The sequence below is a fragment of the Asparagus officinalis genome, chromosome 2 (assembly GCF_001876935.1).
Source record: "Asparagus officinalis chromosome 2, Aspof.V1, whole genome shotgun sequence".
In the NCBI taxonomy this organism is placed as follows: domain Eukaryota; kingdom Viridiplantae; phylum Streptophyta; class Magnoliopsida; order Asparagales; family Asparagaceae; genus Asparagus; species Asparagus officinalis.
In genome coordinates, this window is record NC_033795.1 from 21,792,661 (window position 1) to 21,810,885 (window position 18,225).

At 45.5% G+C, this 18,225-nt stretch overlaps 1 protein-coding gene across 1 annotated transcript in view; it reads left to right on the plus strand.

The window, feature by feature from the left end:
* Positions 255-18,225, plus strand: part of LOC109830930 (very-long-chain 3-oxoacyl-CoA reductase-like protein At1g24470) — a 22,720-nt gene continuing 4,749 nt past the window's right edge. Inside the window, 2 exon segments of the mRNA XM_020398284.1 lie at positions 255-344; positions 346-422. Coding sequence (XP_020253873.1) covers positions 255-344; positions 346-422 — 167 coding nt within the window.

Sequence of the window (18,225 nt, forward strand, 5' to 3'; positions counted from 1 at the left end):
CCAAGAAGCTCCCTCATCCTCATAGGTCCGAAACCCTAAAAAATCGAAGTCGTCGGCGCCTGGCATCAAAGAGAAGCACGGACGTTCGCATTAAAGGTCTTGGGTCGATTGACTTCGCGGTGCGACTTGACGTCGGATCTCAGGAGCATCGAGAAACTGTTGCGGCTTGGACGTCGGCGTCCTTGCGTTAACACGCCGGGCGCTCGAACCGGCACGCCAAGTACTTCGGTTGAAGCGCGGTTGATGAAAGATGGATGGAGATGGTGAAACGTGAACTGGAGGCGTTGACACGAGTGACGAGGGTGTATTTTGAAAAGGGATTGGACGAGAGGAAAAGGCGAGCGCGGGATGAATATCGGATCCGGGTCGTCGGTGGTGGTGCCGTCTTTTCCGCTCTTTTCAGTTTATGCCGGCACCAAGGCGTAAGTAGTTAGTTGTTTCTGTTGCAAGATTTATGATAGTCTGAAGTTATACGTACGGCTTCGATCTTAATTAAATTCCACTGACATACAGATTTACTAGGAATATGGCATAAACATATTATATTATGAACTATTTGTTTCGGTGAACTATTTTCAGCCTCATCTTTGCACCCCTTTTCTTACACAATGAAAATAAAAAAGTTTATAACTTTATCAAACAAACGCAGAGATCGTTTATCGGTCTTCTGCTTGCGTGGGATCTTTGCCTGTGCCGGGGTTTATCCGTGGACCACCGTCGATCAGATCTGATTGCTAAAAAATCGGGCAGAGCTTCGTTGATTCGCAAAGGAATCAAGAAACCGTAGCGCTTATCTCGGCACCGGCGAGATAATTGATCTTCTTAATATTATCGCAACGGGATAATCTTAAGGAACGGACCCGGGGAACTTCAGATCTGACGAGCTTCTCTTCTTTATGCCGACGAACTCGATCAGATCTCTACTCCTCCTCCTCTCTGAAATTCGTGCACTTTTGATCTTCAATCCGGCAGCGCTTCGCCAACGCTCGAGAATTCCAGATCTAGAAAAATGAAGGCCTGAGACTTAAGTTCGGGCGGTTAAAACCGCATAACGATCAGTTTTTAGGGCTGGAGACACCCTTGGATGTCTCAGCGAGGCCGAGACACCCTTGGGTGTCTCGGCCTCGGCCGAGACACCCTAAGGTGTCTCGGTTGGGCCGAGACACCCCATGGTGTCTCAACTCAGCTGAGACGCTTCTTTTGCCCGCACGTTTGTCCGTTGCTTCCGTAACTTCTTCGTCCGAACTCGGATTTGAATGATTCAAAGTGCGTTGGAAAGCTAGCGAGGAGATCTACAAGATCCCATGATTGAATCATCTATGGAGTGGATGATACACGAAGGGCGTTTCGCCTTTTGTAAGCGACACGAGGCTCCCGATTGGTTCGTGTCTCCGTCATTCTGAAATTCCGTTACTCCACATAGTTCGTCGATCCACTTTAGGCGTTCGTCGACGTCAATCAAGCTTCTGTGAATTGGATAGTGACGTTCATCGTCTTTTCTTAGCGCCGAGCCGTTCGTGGAAACCTATAGGTAATTTTTGATGCCTACAGATACCCCCTCCAAAGCGTTCCAGACTCGTTTCTTTTATAGAAGAGGCTGGAATACTTTTGATGTGATTGGTCCAGCCTTCGGTCGGTGTAAAGGACCTATAGTTAGCTTCAATTCTTGACTCCTTCGATTTTCAATCCATTCGATACTTTGACGAATAGCTGAAGTTCTTTCGGCGCTGCGTTTATCGTCTGGCCGTCGTCGGAGTCTCGAATCTAGAACTGATGGGTTGAGTTTGGCTCGTGTCATTGAGTTGACTTAGAACTGACTACCTCCGTGGTATGGTGCTGACTTAGGGTTTCAGATCGCTATATGCTGATTTTTTGTCACAACGCGTTGACCGGCGTTGACCTAGGGTTACGCGTTGACCGACGTTGACCTAGGGTTTCGGATCAACCAACGTTGACTTTTGGTCGCAACGCGTTGACTGGTGTTAACACAGTTTATACTCGTACGTTTGCTGGAGTCTACACAGTTTAAGTTCTTAAGGTCTTGGAGCATGGTGGTCCCAAATATCGGGTTACAGGACCAACTGTTAAAGCTGGTTCATCTGCATGTATAGATCTTATCCTGAAGTTGTTAGATGCTCAAGTCACGAGACCAACTAGTGGAGCTGGTGCGTCAATGACTCGCATTTATAGAATTTTTGGCAAATTCTCAGCCCTCAACGGGTTTGATGAGCCTTTACCGACTACCGTTTGAGTCGGGCTAGCATGTAGATTGTTTAGATCCGTTCTGCACATAACGTTGGGCTAACAGAGTTAACTCTTTTAGTGCTACGACATTGAATACGTAGACTTCGTCTTTCTCACGGGAATAGACTACCCGGCAACGTGTGTTAGATGTAGACTTAAGATTTTTGGCAAATCCTCAGCCATCAACGGATTTGATGTGCCTTTACCGACTACCGTTTGAGTCGGGCTAGCAAGCGGATTGTTTAAATCCATTCCGAATGTGGCGTTGTACTAAAGGAATGAACTCCCTTAGACTTGATGCTACGACTTCGAATATGTAGACTTCGCCATTGTTACGGGAACAGGCTACCCAGCAATGCGTGTTAGGCGTTGACTTATCCTTACTTAGGATTCAGGATAAAAGTCCCTAGACTCGGATTCTGGTGTCTTCTTCAATCGTTCAAAGACTAAACCGGCAACGCGTGTTAGGCATTGGCTTATCCCTGCTTAGGCTTCGGGATAAAATTCCCCATGCGTGTGAGGCACGGATTATGGTGTTATGTAAATTAACAAAAACAACAAAAGCTGCACGAATGTTAATATGTGGTCTTTGTCCTTATTTACGGGTCAAGGGATCGGCACGCGTGTTAGCGATTGACCGTATCCTATGACAGGCGTATAAATGTCCTATAGGTCTTAGCACAGTCGGCACAACGAACGAACATGGGTGACGATTTAAACACGAGCTCAGCTCCACACCCGGAAGCCAAGTTGACACCACGTAAGCGGCGAATTAACGAGAGGCGGACGAGGTTAACGAATCGACAGCGCAACAGCACGGAATGCATTCATTCCGGCTGTGCCGGATCAAGCTAACGGTTCGGGAGGTACACGAGTCAATCCCGAACGTGGAACGGTATTCGACTCGAACGCGCAAGCGGATTTACTGCCATAGGAATCAGATCAACAAATCAGAGTCCAATCACAAGTGAAACCGGAAAAACGGCAAAAACGGCACAATACCATGGCAGGACATGGCCAAAACCGAGCCACCAAGAGGTGGCTCGGTGGCCGAGCCACCTAGAGGTGGCCGGCCAGATCTGTGCCCGGGCACAGTTCTGAGTGCCTATAAATAGAGGGGCATGGCTCATTTGTGAAGGGTTGGAACTTTTGGAGCCGAAACTCTGCCGAATTGAGAATTAACTTTGGAGTTTTGAAGACTTGAGGACTTGGACATTCAGATCTGGTTCTTGGCGAGCATCCACGTCACAAAAGGCAGGAGTTCGAAAGAGAGAGAGATCAGATCTGAGATCTACACGAAGTAATACTCCGGATCAAAACTTGGCCTTTGATCCCGAGAGGGCGATTATTTCCTTGGTGAATTAATCCCCCCCGGCTATTATTTCCTTTGCGAAATAATACCCGTTATATCGTGTAGATCCGACTGGATCTAGATCACGCGGTAGTCCACGGATAAACCCCGGCACAGGCGAAGAACCCACCAAAGCGAGTGACTGCAAAACAGGAGCTCGCGATTTGTTCGAAAAAGGAAAGTTGTAATTTTTATTTCTTTTTTTGATCTCGTTGTAACCAGATCTTATAAAAAGACCGGATCTTTGTAATCGATGGAATCAATGAAGAAAGCAACAATTTTTCTCCCGAACAATCTGGCGACCACAGTGGGAGCCACCGATCTCGCTGCCGAGATCGATGCGTCGCAGCCGCGGATCTCAATCCCGGTCGAAGAGGAGGTCGAGTACGAATTCGACCAACAGAAGTTCGAGGAGTATCTATCATCCTCGTCCGGATCGACCTCCCCTCGTAAGTCCAAGAAGTTCTCCTCCAGGAGAAAGGTACGTTGGTACGAAGAAGTTGAAGCTACCAACGACGATCTCACCCTGATTAACGCCAAAGTTGCGTCGGGGGAGGCTCCACCAACCTCCAACCAGATCAAGCTGGTTCCAACCAATTCCTCCGTCACCAAAGGAGCGGTGACTCTCTCAAAGAGAGCCCGCCAAAGGCGACGCCAACGCTTGGCCAAAGAATTCGCCAAAGCGATGGAGTCCACCGATGGAATCCGCTACAATGCGGATCTGAAGAACAGGAGAGGCAAACAGCCTCAACGACCGATGAATGGCAACTCCTCCAAGCCGCCAACGAACGAATGGGTCTATGTCAAACGGAACCGTTCAACACTGGAGGAGCGCATTCGCAAGCGCCGCGCACTATCAGCGCAGGCACGGGCTCAAGTTCAAGAAGCCCGTAGAAGACTGCAGAAGGACGTGGCCAAGAAGCCGCCACCAACCCACCAAGTATGGAAGCCGAAGTCTGAAACGGCGATTCAGGCTAAGGCTAAATTGTTGCAGCCTTCGAAGCAAGGTCAACCTCCGGCGAATCAACCAAAGTCGCCGATAATTCCAATAGCTACTCCGGGAGATCGTGCAGAATCATCCCGAAGGAGAAAGTCAGTCTTGGAGCGCCTCGGTCCAATTCCCGATGAGAGAGGCAAAGCTCCAGCCCAAGAACGTTTGGGCCCGATGAAGAAGCCCCGAACGACTCAACATGTTGGGGTCACCGCCACCTTCAACATGACAAGGAGTTCACGGTAGCTGCGCGTGCTAATTTGCGCATCGAAGTCCAGGAGCCCGCTGAGAACTCACGCCCAAAATGGCATGTTTCAAGGCGCGTGACTTTCGAAAGCCCGAAGAAGGCAGTCCGCCCTCAGAAGGAAACATTATCGTCTGATGACGATAACGTTATACCTGAGAAGTCGTGCCCACACACGATAGGTTACTCCGATTGTCAAACTGACGAGTTGTGCTACCGTGATGGGAGCATGAGAAAAACCAGGAAGAGGAGTCCTAGAGGACTAGAGACCCAATGTCCCTGTTCCAAACTCATTCGAGCAGTATTGTCTGAGTGCAACTGCATCAAGGCGGTCCCTGAAAGAGTTTCGGTTTTCGAAAGACTTAGTACTGAAACGTCAAAACCAAGACCTAGGCGTTTCTGACGAAGAAGAAGAGTAGTCGAAGATGGAGAATTTCCGAGGGTCACCACCAATATGACCAGCAAGGGGACATCGGCACGGGATAATCTCGAGTCGATTCTGAAAGCATCCCGGCCTAGAACCCGTCTGCAGTCCGGAACCCGGCGGTCGCATCTGACAACACAGTATCCAGCGAGGGGCAACCCCGCGAGGCACTTATGATAAGTGCGGAACAAGTGGCCAAGATGCTTGAAGAGGCCATGGCTAAACAACAGGAGACCTTCAGGTTCGAAATGCAGATGGCCATGCAGAACATGAGAGAAATGCATGACCAACAAATCCAAGCATTGACGAACCAGCAAGGCGAGCCAAGTCGTCGTAACCCGGTTAATCTGGAAGATGAGGATACAAATGCGAATGAAACCCATAACGTCAATAATCCTCCCATCAATGCAGGGGGTGGTAATGAGAATGCCAACGAAGACTCAGGTGAAAGCTTGAAGATTAAAAACCTCGAGAGCAAAATCAATACATTGATTTCCGCTCAAGAGATGAAGAAGACGGGCATTCCTTGTCCCTACCCTCAATCTAATTAACTTCACGCCGTTTGATGGGGAGGGTTCACCCACTCAGCATTTGATTTACTTCAAATCGCACCTAGGAGTCATCTCCGGTAATGAGCCTCTGATGGTACGGCCCTTCGTTGGCACTCTTTGTGGAGCCGCCTTCGATTGGTATCGCCGCCTCAAGCCAGGAAGCGTGAGTAGCTGGGACGACATGGAAAATAAGTTCCTCACTAATTTCTTCGACGACGACACCGAGATATCCATCGGAACGTTGCTCGACGAAAAACAAAAGGACGGGAAATTGGTTGACACCTTCGTAAAAAGGTTCCGGAACAAGGCGATGAACTGTCGGGACCCGATCACTGAGGAGTTTATACTCCAGACTTGCCACAACAACCTCGCATTGGACGTGCTGGAGGCAATGGGAACGGCACCGTCTAACACTTGGAAAGACTTGAAAGTGCGCGGTGAACAAGCCGAACGCTTCCTCCGAAGGAAGAAGGCCGAGAGGAACCTACCGACGGCTAATCCTCTGAACTCAAACTTCGCCTCTCGTGGTAAGGGCAAGGCACCTGCAGCTGCTGTTGGTTCTAATCGAACGTCACAACAGCAATCCCGAAGGCAGCAAAAGACTTCGGACCCGAGACTCAAAAAAGAGTATTCCTTCAAGGACGAAGACGTTCCAGCCATCTTCGAATCCCTCCTTGGAAGCAACAAGATCAAGCTACCACCTATCACAAATCAGGAGGAAGCTGACAATACTACGGACTCAAAGTACTGTGCATACCACAGGAGGGTCGTTCATCCCACCAAGGATTGCTTCGCTCTAAAGAATAGCATCCAAACCTTGGTTGAAGCTGGCGTCATAACGCTGAGATAAACCAAATGAGAACGGCAATACTCCGACAAGTATAAGAGTATAAACTGCTTCTCAACACTCCGAAGAGTATACGAGTATAAACTGCTTCTTAATCCTCCAACCGGTATAAGAGGTTAAACTGCTCCCTGATACTCCAACATGTATATGAGTCTAAACTGTTTTATTTCTTTCACGGGAAGTTCCTGGAGAATTTTTATATTCTTAAGGATAACCTTAGAGTCTGGACGTAAAGTACCCACTTGGTCAAACCTTCTTACAGTTAGGACCACAGTCAAAATCCCCTCTCGATTCCCCCAATGAACGAGAGGTCCACAAATTGAGCGATCAAACCTTCCTACAGTTAGGATTGTCTCAAAACACCCACTTGGTCAAACCTTCTTACAGTTAGGACCACAGTCAAAATCCCCTCTCGATTCCCCCAATGAACGAGAGGTCCACAAATTGAGCGATCAAACCTTCCTACAGTTAGGATTGTCTCAAAACACCCACTTGGTCAAACCTTCTTACAGTTAGGACCACAGTCAAAATCCCCTCTCGATTCCTCCAATGAACGAGAGGTCCACTTTCAAATCGAGTGATCAAACCTTCCTACAGTTAGGGTCACCTCAAACTCCTGCTTGGTCAAACCTTCCTACAGTTAGGATCAAAACCACAATTCATTCTCGATAAACGAGAAATTCATCTTTAGTTCGGTAATCAAACCTTCCAACAGTTAGGGTTATCTGAATCTTTTCGATTCTCAGAGTGGAGATCCATCTCCACTCTTAGTTTCACCTTTCCGGATTCTGGGGGTGGAGATCCCACCTCGAGTCTCCTTTCTAGCTGAAGATAGAATATAAAATTCTTCTTCTTCAGTGTCGAGAGATAGAATATAAAATTCTTCCTCTCCCATTTCGGATTCGTCTTTGCCCCAAGAGAAGACACCACCTTTTTCAACTCCCAAAATCTGTGCCTCACAGATACAGGGAATTTTATCCCAAATCCTAAGTAGGGATAAGCCAACGCCTAACACGCGTTGCCGGTTTAGTCTTTCACCGATTGAAGAAGACACCAGAATTCTAATCTAGGAAGTTTATCCCGAATCCTAAGCAGGGATAAGTCTGCGCCTAACACGCGCTATCGGTTTAGTCTTTTTCCATAGAAAAAGACACCAGAGTTCGATTCTTGGGTATTCTATCCTGAAACCTAAGCAAGGATAAGTCTGCGCTTAACCCGCGCTGCCGGTTAGTTCTTAACCGTTAAAAAGAACACCCGTTCACATATTCAACATTGTGACAGGTTGTTATTAATAACACCAAAATCCATGCCTTACACGCATGGGGAATTTCATCCTGAATCCTAAGAAAGGATATGCCGACGCCTAACACGCGTCGCCGGTTTAGTCTTTCTCCGTAGAAAAAGACACCAGAATTCGATTCTGGGGTATTTTATCTCGAAGCCTAAGTAGGGATAAGTCAGCGTCTAATACACGTTGTCGGGTAGCCTATTCCCGTAACAAGGTCGAAGTCTACGTATTCGAAGTCGTAGCACCGAGTCTAAGAGAATTCACTCTCTTAGCACAACGTTACATGCGGAACGGATTTAGACAATCTGCATGCTAGCCGGACTCAAACGGTAGTCGGTAAAGGCTAATTAAATCCGTTGAAGGCTGGGGGTTAGCCAAAAATCCTAAAGTCAACGCCTAACACGCGTCGCCGGGTAGTCTATTCCCGTGAGAAAGACGAAGTCTACGTATTCAATATCGTAGCACTAAGAGCGTTAACTCTCTTAGCACAACGTTACATGCGGAACGGATTTAGACAATTCGCATGCTAGCCCGACTCAAACGGTAGTCGGTAAAGGCTTATCAAACCCGTTGATGGCTGAGGGTTTGCCAAAAATCCTATAAATACGAGAGTCACTGACGCATCAGCTTCATTAGTTGATCTCGTGACTTGAGCATCCAACGACATTCGAAACCCTAGGGTCAACGCCGGTCAAACGCGTAACCCTAGGTCAACGCCAGTCAACGCATTGCGATCAAAAAGTTAGCGTACGATGTTCAAAACCCTAAGGTCAACACGTAACCCTAGGTCAACGCCTATCAATGCGTTGCAATGAAAGAATCAATACTCCAAAAAGTATACGAGTATAAACTGCTTCTTAGTACTCCGAAAAGTATACGAGTATAAACTGCTCCTTAATACTCCAATAAGGTATACGAGTATAAACTATTTCCTATTTTTGGTTGAGAAGTTTCTGGAGAATATTTTTCTAAAAATATTCTTAAGGATAACTCAACAACATTACACCGGACAACGCGTCACAAAATAAAAACTCAACGCCAACAATCGATGGTCAGTTCTATGTTGAACCAATAAATACGAGCTAAAGATCAGAAAATCAGGAATCGACTTCAAGTTCAAAATTCCAACAACGGTCAGACAATAAATGCAGCACCGGAACCCTTACAGACATTCGACAAAGCACCGAATAGCCTGAAGGATTGAAGGAATCAAGAACAGAAGCCATTCCAAGGTCCCGTTACACCGACTGGAGGTTGGGGCAATCATATCCAAAGCATTTCAGACTCTTCTATAAAAGAACAAGGCTGAAATACTTTGGAGGGGGTATCTGTAGGCGTATAAAACTGCCTATAGGTCCCTTAGCACAGCTCGACACAAACCGACGAACCATCGGGTGACGTATTTAAACACGAGCGTCAGTCCACAACACCGAAGCCAAGTGACACGCAACGAAGCGGATTAACGAGGTGACGAGGTTAACGAATCGCACGCAAGCAACGGAATGCATCCATTCGCGTGCGGAATCAATCTAACGGTTCGGGAAGTCAACGAGTCATCCGACCGTGGAACGGATTCGAACTCGAACGCTAAGGCGGATTTACTGCCAAATCAGGATTCAGATCAACAAATCAGAGTCCAAATCAACAGCAAAACCGGAAAACGGCAAAACAGCACAACACCTGGAGGACTCGGCCAAAACCGAGCCACCTCTAGGTGGCTCGGTGGCCGAGCCACCTCTAGGTGGCCGGCCAGATCTGTGCCCGGGCACAGTTCTGAGTGCCTATAAATAGAGGGGCATGGCTCATTTGTGAAGGGTTGGAACTTTTGGAGCCGAAACTCTGCCGAATTGAGAATTAACTTTGGAGTTTTGAAGACTTGAAGACTTGGACATTCAGATCTGGTTCTTGGCGAGCATCCATGTCACAAAAGGCAGGAGTTCGAAAGAGAGAGAGATCAGGTCTGAGATCTACACGAAGTAATACTCCGGATCAAAGCTTGGCCTTTGATCCCGAGAGGGCGATTATTTCCTTGGTGAATTAATCCCTCCCGGCTATTATTTCCTTTGTGAAATAATACCCGTTATATCGTGTAGATCCGATCGGATCTAGATCACGCGGTAGTCCACGGATAAACCCCGGCGCAGGCGAAGAACCCACCAAAGCGAGTGACCGCAAAACAGGAGCTCGCGATTTGTTCGAAAAATGAAAGTTGTAATTTTTATTTCTTTTTTTGATCTCGTTGTAACCGGATCTTATAAAAAGACCGGATCTTTGTAATCGATGGAATCAATGAAGAAAGCAACAATTTTTCCAGCGAACACCCTATTTAGGATTCGGGATAAAATTCCCCATGTATAAAAGGCATGGATTTTTGTTGTTACGATGCTGAATACGTAGACTCGGTCGTTTTTATGGGAATGAACCACCCAGCAACGCGCGTTAAGCGCTGACTTATCCCTACTTAGGCTTCGGGATAAAATACTCAAGACTGGATTCTGGTGTCTTTTTCAATCGGTGAAAGACTAAACTAGCAACGCGTGTTAGGCGTTGACTTATCCCTGCTTAGGATTCGGGATAAAATTCCCCGTGCCTGTGAGGTACGGATTTTAGGAGTTGAAAAAGTGGTGTCTTTTCTTGGGGCAAAGACGAACCCGAAATGGGAGAGGAAGAATTTTATATTCTATCTCTTAACACTGAAGAGGAAGAATTTTATATTCTATCTCCAGTTGAAAAGGAGACTCGAGGTGGGATCTCCACCCCTAGAATCTGGAAAGGTGAAACTAAGAGTGAGATCTCCACTCCGAGAATCGAAAAGATTTGGATAACCCTAACTGTCGGAAGGTTTGATTACTAAACTAAAGGTGAATTTCTCGTTTATCAGGAGTGAATTGTGGTTTTGGTCCTAACTGTAGGAAGGTTTGACCAAGCGGGAATTTGAGATGACCCTAACTGTAGGAAGGTTTGATCACTCGATTTGAAAGTGGACCTCTCGTTCATTGGAGGAATCAAGAGGGGATTTTGGTTTTGGCCCTAACTGTAGAAAGGTTTGACCGAGTGGGATGTTTGAGACGATCCTAACTCTAGGAAGGTTTGATCGCTCGATTTGTGGATCTCTCGTTCATTGGAGGAATCAAGAGGAGATTTTGGTTGTGGTCCTAACTGTAAGAAGGTTTGACCAAATGAGAGTGGGAGTACAAATTATAGTGGGGTGTTGACTTGTACAAATCACTCAAATAGGGTTCCTGGTGTTAAGTGATAGGGACTTAACACGAAGGGGTTTGACAATTTGTCAAGGATTGACAGATTAAAATTCCAAGCATTATATCCGGACTCTAACCATGAAAGTGTTGAGTGCATGAACATAATGGAAGTTTGAATGGATTAAACCAGAGGGAATTTTAGTGGACCCACTGTCAATAAATTTGATCAGTGAGGGATTTTATAGTGGAAGACTATGAGTCGTCGAACACCAATGGGAGTTTTGTGAGGGAAGATTGATCCAATAAAGTGATCGAATCTCGTGGACCCACTGTCAATAAATTTGATCAGTGAGGGATTTTATAGTGGAAGACTATGAGTCGTCGAACACCAATGGGAGTTTTGTGAGGGAAGATTGATCTAATGAAGTGATCGAATCTCGTCTCAGCAAAAGAGTGTTCGGAAATCACAGTAAGAGTTTGGTGTTTATCACTTTATTCATAATGATCAGGTTATCCCTAAGAATATTACATTTAACATTCTTCTGGAAACTTCCTGTTACATAAATTATCCACCCCCAGCTTCCTTTGAGAAGCTGGGTTTACCATTATATTCAGTGGCATGATCGGGTTATCCTTAAGAATATTACATGTAAAAATTCTCCAGGAACTTCCCGTCAAGAGTGGGAATAGTTTAGACTCATATACCTATTGGAGTATCAGGGAGCAGTTTAACCTCATATACCGGTTGGAGGATTAAGAAGCAGTTTATACTCGTATACTCTTCGGAGTGTAGGAAGGAGCAATTTATACTCTTATACTTGTCGGAGTGTTTCCATTCTCATTTGGCTTATCCTAGCGTTATGACGCCGGCTTCAACCAAGGTTTGGATGCTATTCTTTAAAGTAAAGCAAGTCTTGGTGGGATGAAGGATCCTCCTGTGGTACGCGTAGTACTTCGGATCTGTAGTATTGTCAGCTTCCTCCTGATTTGTGATGGGTGGCAGCTTGATCTTGTTGTTTTCAAGAAGGGTCTCGAAGATGGCTGGAACGTCTTCGTCCTTAAATGAGTACTCTTTTTGGAGCCTCGAATCCGAAGTCTTCTGCTGTCTTCGGGGCTGCTGTTGCGACGTCTGATTAACGTCAACAACTGTTGTAGGTGCCTTCCCTTCATCATGGGAAATGAGACTCGGATTCAGAGGGTTAGCCATCGGTTAGCTTCTTTCGACCTTCCTCATTCTGAGAAAGCGTTCGGCCTGCTCTCCGCGTACCTTCAACTCTTTCCAGGTATTGAGCGGCTCTACTCCCATAACATCCAAGATGTTAATGGACAAGTTGTTATGACAGGTTTGCAAGACGAATTCCTCCGTGGCGGGATCCTTACAGTTTATTGCCTGATTACGGAAGCGTTTGATGAAGGTATCCACCGATTCTCCGTCTTTTTGTTTCTCATCGAAGAGTGTCCTGATCGACACTTCGGCGTCATCATCGAAGAAATGAGCGAGGAACATGCTCTCCAGGTCCTCCCAGCTATTGATGCTTCCGGGCTTGAGACGGCGGTACCAATCGAAGGCAGGCCCGCGAAGGGTGCCAACGAATGACCGCACCATCAAGGACTCATTGCCAGAAATCGTGCCCAAGTGGGACTTGAAGTAGATTAGATGCTGAGTGGGCGAGCCCTTCCCGTCGAACAACGTAAAGTTGATCAGGTTGAACTTCGCCGGATACGGGCTCGAATCCCATTCTTTCGGGTAAGGACACGGAATGCCGGTCTTCTTTACCTCTCGAGCAGACATCAGAGCGTTAATTTTGCTCTCGAGGTCCTTCATCTTTTCGTCCTCATCTATATCCTGTTTTGGACAATTTTCGAGAGGAATAATGCGGCCACCCCCAGTGTTATCATCATTGGTGGGTCCACCCCTAGCGTCGTTATTTTTAGTGGGACCACCCCTAGCGTTGTGTTCATTCATATCTGAATCGCTACCTGCTTTGTTAGCAGTGTTGTGACGGATTGACTCACCTAGCTGATTCGACAAAGCTCATATTTGTTGGTCGTGCATTTGTCTCATCTCATGCATAGCCATTTCCACTTTGATCTTGAATGCTTCTTTCTGCTTGGCTAAAGCATCCTCAATCATTTTGGCTACTTCGGACTGGATACGGTGGCTTCTGAAGCGACTGCCGAGCAAGCGTCTGACGCTTCATCGTCCGAGGATAGTCCTCTGGTCATCCTCAAATAATCTCTACGTCTAGTAGTCCCTGCACGTAGCCGAGTTAGACGATGTGATATGAGGGGGTCTGAATCAGAAGGTCGGGTAGATTTCCTCTTATCAGTCACGTTGGCGATGATTACGGATTGTTCAGGCCTGGCGGCTTCTAATTGAAGCCGAGACATTAGTTGGGCTATCCCCGAATTGACTCTCTTTCCTGGGGAGAAATCGGGGTTAGAAGTAATCAGAGACTTCCCCTTATCGACCATATTGATGGTGAATACTAGGAGTTCGTCATCTCGATTGGCCGATCATCTCTTGCTAGAACGCCTTGATTTGGGTTTTGATGCTTCAGTGGAGACCCTCTTAAATACCGAGACCCTCTGTGGAGCGGTCTTCGGGCAGCTACACGCTGATAATACTGCCCTGATAATTTTGATACACGGACAGTGAGATTCCGCTTCCCGGGTACTTCTCTTTCGAGATTTATTCGTACCCCCAGCCCGATAGTACAACTCATCGACATTACGGTCAAAGCAACCTATCGGCTGTTTACATAAATTCTCAGGTATAACGTATTCTTCTGTCTGACGCGTTTTCCTCTGAGTAAACATCACCTTGTTGGCGTCTACAGGAGTCACACGCTTGGAATCACACCTTTGTGAGGGTGAAACCTTAACGGGCTCCTGGTTTTCTGCACGCACTGCCAAGCGGGCCATTGTAGAAATTAACTCGTTAGGAGGTCACGTACTACCCCCAGTCTGGATGTTTGCTCGGGGTTCCTTCAATGGTCCCAAGTGTTCCTTAATAGGTGCTTTGCCTCTATCCTCGGGTAGTAGGCCAAAGCAATCCTTCAATGAGATTCTAGATTTGGAGAGACCCACGCTGTCATAGGGCTTCACCGGAAGTGCGGGAGCGGAATCTGGAGTTGACGAAGACCGGAGAGCAACGTCGCCTGCTTTTGCCTTAGGCGTTGATTTAGCTTTTGGCACCCAAACTTGTTTGGATCTCGGTGATCTCTTAACTGTCTCTTCCTTTTACATTTTCTGTGCTTTTCGCATAAGGGTCCGGGCATGCGCAAGCAAGGCGCGGTGCTTCTGGATTCTCTCCTCGAGAGTAGAGCGGGTTCTTTTGACACGAACCCATTCGTTAATTGGAGATCGAGAGGAGGATTCCGATGATGGTCGTGGTAACAGATTAGCCACATGGCGCTTTCTGAACTCCAGATCTGCTTGGTAATGGAGTCCATCCACCTGATCCAAAGCCTTGGCGAATTGACGTGCGAGGCGTTGCCGTTTCCTTTGACGTGCTCTCTTTGATAGAGTTGGCGCGCCTTCAGCAGTCGGCTCCTTGATCGCGAAGGAGTTCAGATCTACAGATCTGGTCTCATTAAATGTCGGCGGATCGTTGTAAGGTACAACTATAGCAGCGACGACATGAAGACCGACTTCTTGGGTCTTCAGATCTGGAGACCGACGGATCTTCTGGGAGGAGGAGATCTTCCTGGAGGAGGAGGAGGAGATGTACTCTTCAAATTTCTGCTGGTCGAATTCGTACTCGACCTTTTCAGCCACCGGGATCTTGATCGTCGGCTGCGGTACGACAGCTTCGGCAGCGAAGCTGTTGGCTCCCACTGTGGTCGCTAGTTTATTTACGTCGAAAGTTGCTGTTTTTATTGATATCGAATCTATTACAACTTTAGTCGTTACAATAAACTCGAATAAAATAAAAAGTCGATCTTTTTATAAGATCTCCTTACACAATGAAAATAAAAAAATTTACAACTTTATCAAACAAACACAGTGATCATTTATCGGTCTTCTGCTTGCGTGGGATCTTTGCCTGTGCCGGGGTTTATCCGTGGACCAACATCGATCAGATCTGATTGCTAAAAAATTAGGCAGAGCTTCGTTGATTCGCGAAGGAATCAAGAAACCGTAGCGCTTATCTCGGCAACGACGAGATAATTGCTCTTCTTAACATTATCGCAACGGGATAATCTTAAGGAACGGACCCGGGGAATTGCAGATCTGACGAGCTCCTCTTCTTTATGCCAACGAACTCGATCAGATCTCTACTCCTCCTCCTCTCTGAAATTTGTGCACTTTTGATCTTCAATCCAGCAGGGCTTCGCCAACGCTCGAGAATTCCAGATCTAGAAAAATGAAGGCCTGAGGTTTGTATTTATAGGCTCGAGGAAGTTCGGGCGGTTAAAACCACATAAAAGCCCACTTTTAGGCCTGGAGACACCCTTGGGTGTCTCAACGAGGCCGAGACACCTTAGGGTGTCTCGGATGGGCCGAGACACCCCGTGGTGTCTCAACTCAGCTGAGACGCTTCTTTTGCCCGCACGTTTGTCCGTTGCTTCCGTAACTTCTTCGTCCGAACTCGGATTTGAATGATTCAAAGTGTGTTGGAAAGCTAGCGAGGAGATCTACAAGATCCCATGATTTAATCATCTATGGAGTGGATGAGACACGAAGGGCGTTTCGCCTTTTGTAAGCGACACGAGGCTCCCGATCGGTTCGTGTCTCCGTCATTCTGAAATTTCGTTACTCCACATAGTTCGTCGATCCACTTTAGGCGTTCGTCGACGTCAATTAAGCTTCTGTGAATTGGATAGTGACGTTCATCGTCTTTTCTTAGCGCCGAGCCGTTCGTGGAGACCTATAGGTAATTTTCGATGCCTACAACTAAACAATGAATTTCATAGTTTAGAGAGTAAACAAAGGTGAATTTAATAATTTAGGGCGCAGAAAATTAATTTAATAATTTAAGGGGACGTATATGGAATAAAATGTAGTTCAGAAGGTAAAGAGTAACAAATTAAGTAGTTTAGTAAACAAGTCTAAACTACTTTTATTACAGAACATAAACCTTTTTCCCCACGAAAACAACATACACTTTTTTTTTTACCAAATGTCATTATCTATTGGCAGAGGTTAGTGTAGTAAATCTACATGCGATATATCTGGACATTTTTATTTTTCTAAACTGCTTTAGTGCATGGTATATACTATATATAGACTACAGTGGTTGGAATTGCGTTGACGAGTCAAGGATAGGTCCTTCAATGAAGGGTTAATTTTACAAAACAATCCTGCAAGTTTGTGGGGCTTGCACATAATCCTCCTGACTATTTTTTCTCTCAAATACCCCCCCTCAACTTTAGAACGTATCGCTACTATAATTGGCAAATAGATAAATGTCCATGAGGGGGGAAAACTCAATTGTATGTGTGTGGGTGTGTGTGAAAGGTGTGGGTCCTTTCTCTTAAGGACATTTTTATTAGTTGTAAAATACAACTACATGAATCTGATGACGAGAAAAGTTTAGCGGGCTCTTGAGATAAAAAAAAGTTTAGGGGATTATGTGTAAACCTAAGGCTGTCCAAACGGGCCGGCCTGGTCCTGCCCGGATTTTCGGGTCCGAGCTGGGCTGGGCAAAATGCCTAGCCCAGGCTTGGGGTCCCCGGGCAGGCTCCGGGCCGGGTTGGATTTTTTTTTGTAAATGAAGAGCTTTATTCATTTAACCGTATTGGAAGTTTATGTACATCAGAACTCAGATACTAAGTAAGCTACAAAAAAACTTAAGAGAAAAAACAACATAAAGGGAAATAACTACGCAGCTACTATTTCCAAAAGGATCCAAACCTGGGAGCCATCTGAAGTTATAAAGAAAGAAACCAGTCCTTGTTCTCTACAAGTATATTGCTATTAAGTTATTAAGGACCAACACTCTGTTCTAATGTCTGTTTGTTTTGATAATGAAATGAAAGTAGTTGGTACATCTATCCTCTTTAATACTCTATTGAATTTTGGCTTTTTGCTGGTAAAAGGATATCTCACAGTTCAAGAGCGTATTATAGGCAGATAAACAATATTTTTCTTAACTGATGAGTGTAGGATTGAGAGGGTTTTCTTACAGTTTTTTTTTGAGTTTCCTCTAATGTATATTTAGCTCTTTGAACTTATTCACTTATATTGCCATAACGCTTCCTGTTAAGATCTTTCAGGGCACCCTTCAAACGTTTGAGCTTGGTATATACTGAAAACATTCTATATCCTTCAACATGACTTGCCACATAAAAGAAACTGTGGGTAGGAAATTGCTGTGATTAATCCACATTTTAAAGAACTTAAATGGTTTTTTTCCTTGCTTTTCCTCTTCATAAATTGATACCAAAGCAGGAGAGTGATCTGAGATGTTTGGAAGTAAGAACTCTACAGGCTTGAATTATACTTTTGTATCCATGAGTCATTTACTAGAGCTCTATCCAACCTGCACCAGACCCTAGTGTCATGTTCTTGCTTATTGTTCCAGGTGAAAAAATTCCCTAATATTTTGAGGTGTAAAAATTGACAATCTTCAATGAATGAGTTGAAATCCTTTGTATCTGAATCAGTAAGCATAGCACCCCCAATTTTTTATCATTATTGATCATAGTGTTGAAATCCCCACAGAGAATCCAAGGCACATTCCCTAAAGATTGCTTTAATTGAAAGAGATCAGATCATAATTCCTTCCTTATTCCGTGCTGGTTATAACCATAGATTGATGTAACAATGCAGTCAATTCTTCCATCTACTGACTTAACAGAACAAGTTATATGCTGAGGATTGATATGTACAACTTGAATGTTCAGAATATCAGGATCTCATAGAACCAGAATTCTTGTCTTAACAATGTTTGACACATTTGAAACCCATTTCCAATTGACGGCTGTCTTCTTTGTAATGGCTGACAGGTTGCAATCCTTTATTTTTGTTTCAAGAAGGGCAATAAAAGAAAGATGATTTTGATATAAATGATGTTTAACCAAAAACTGTTTAGAGGATTTCTTCAATCCCCTTACATTCCAAAAAGATAAATTCATCAG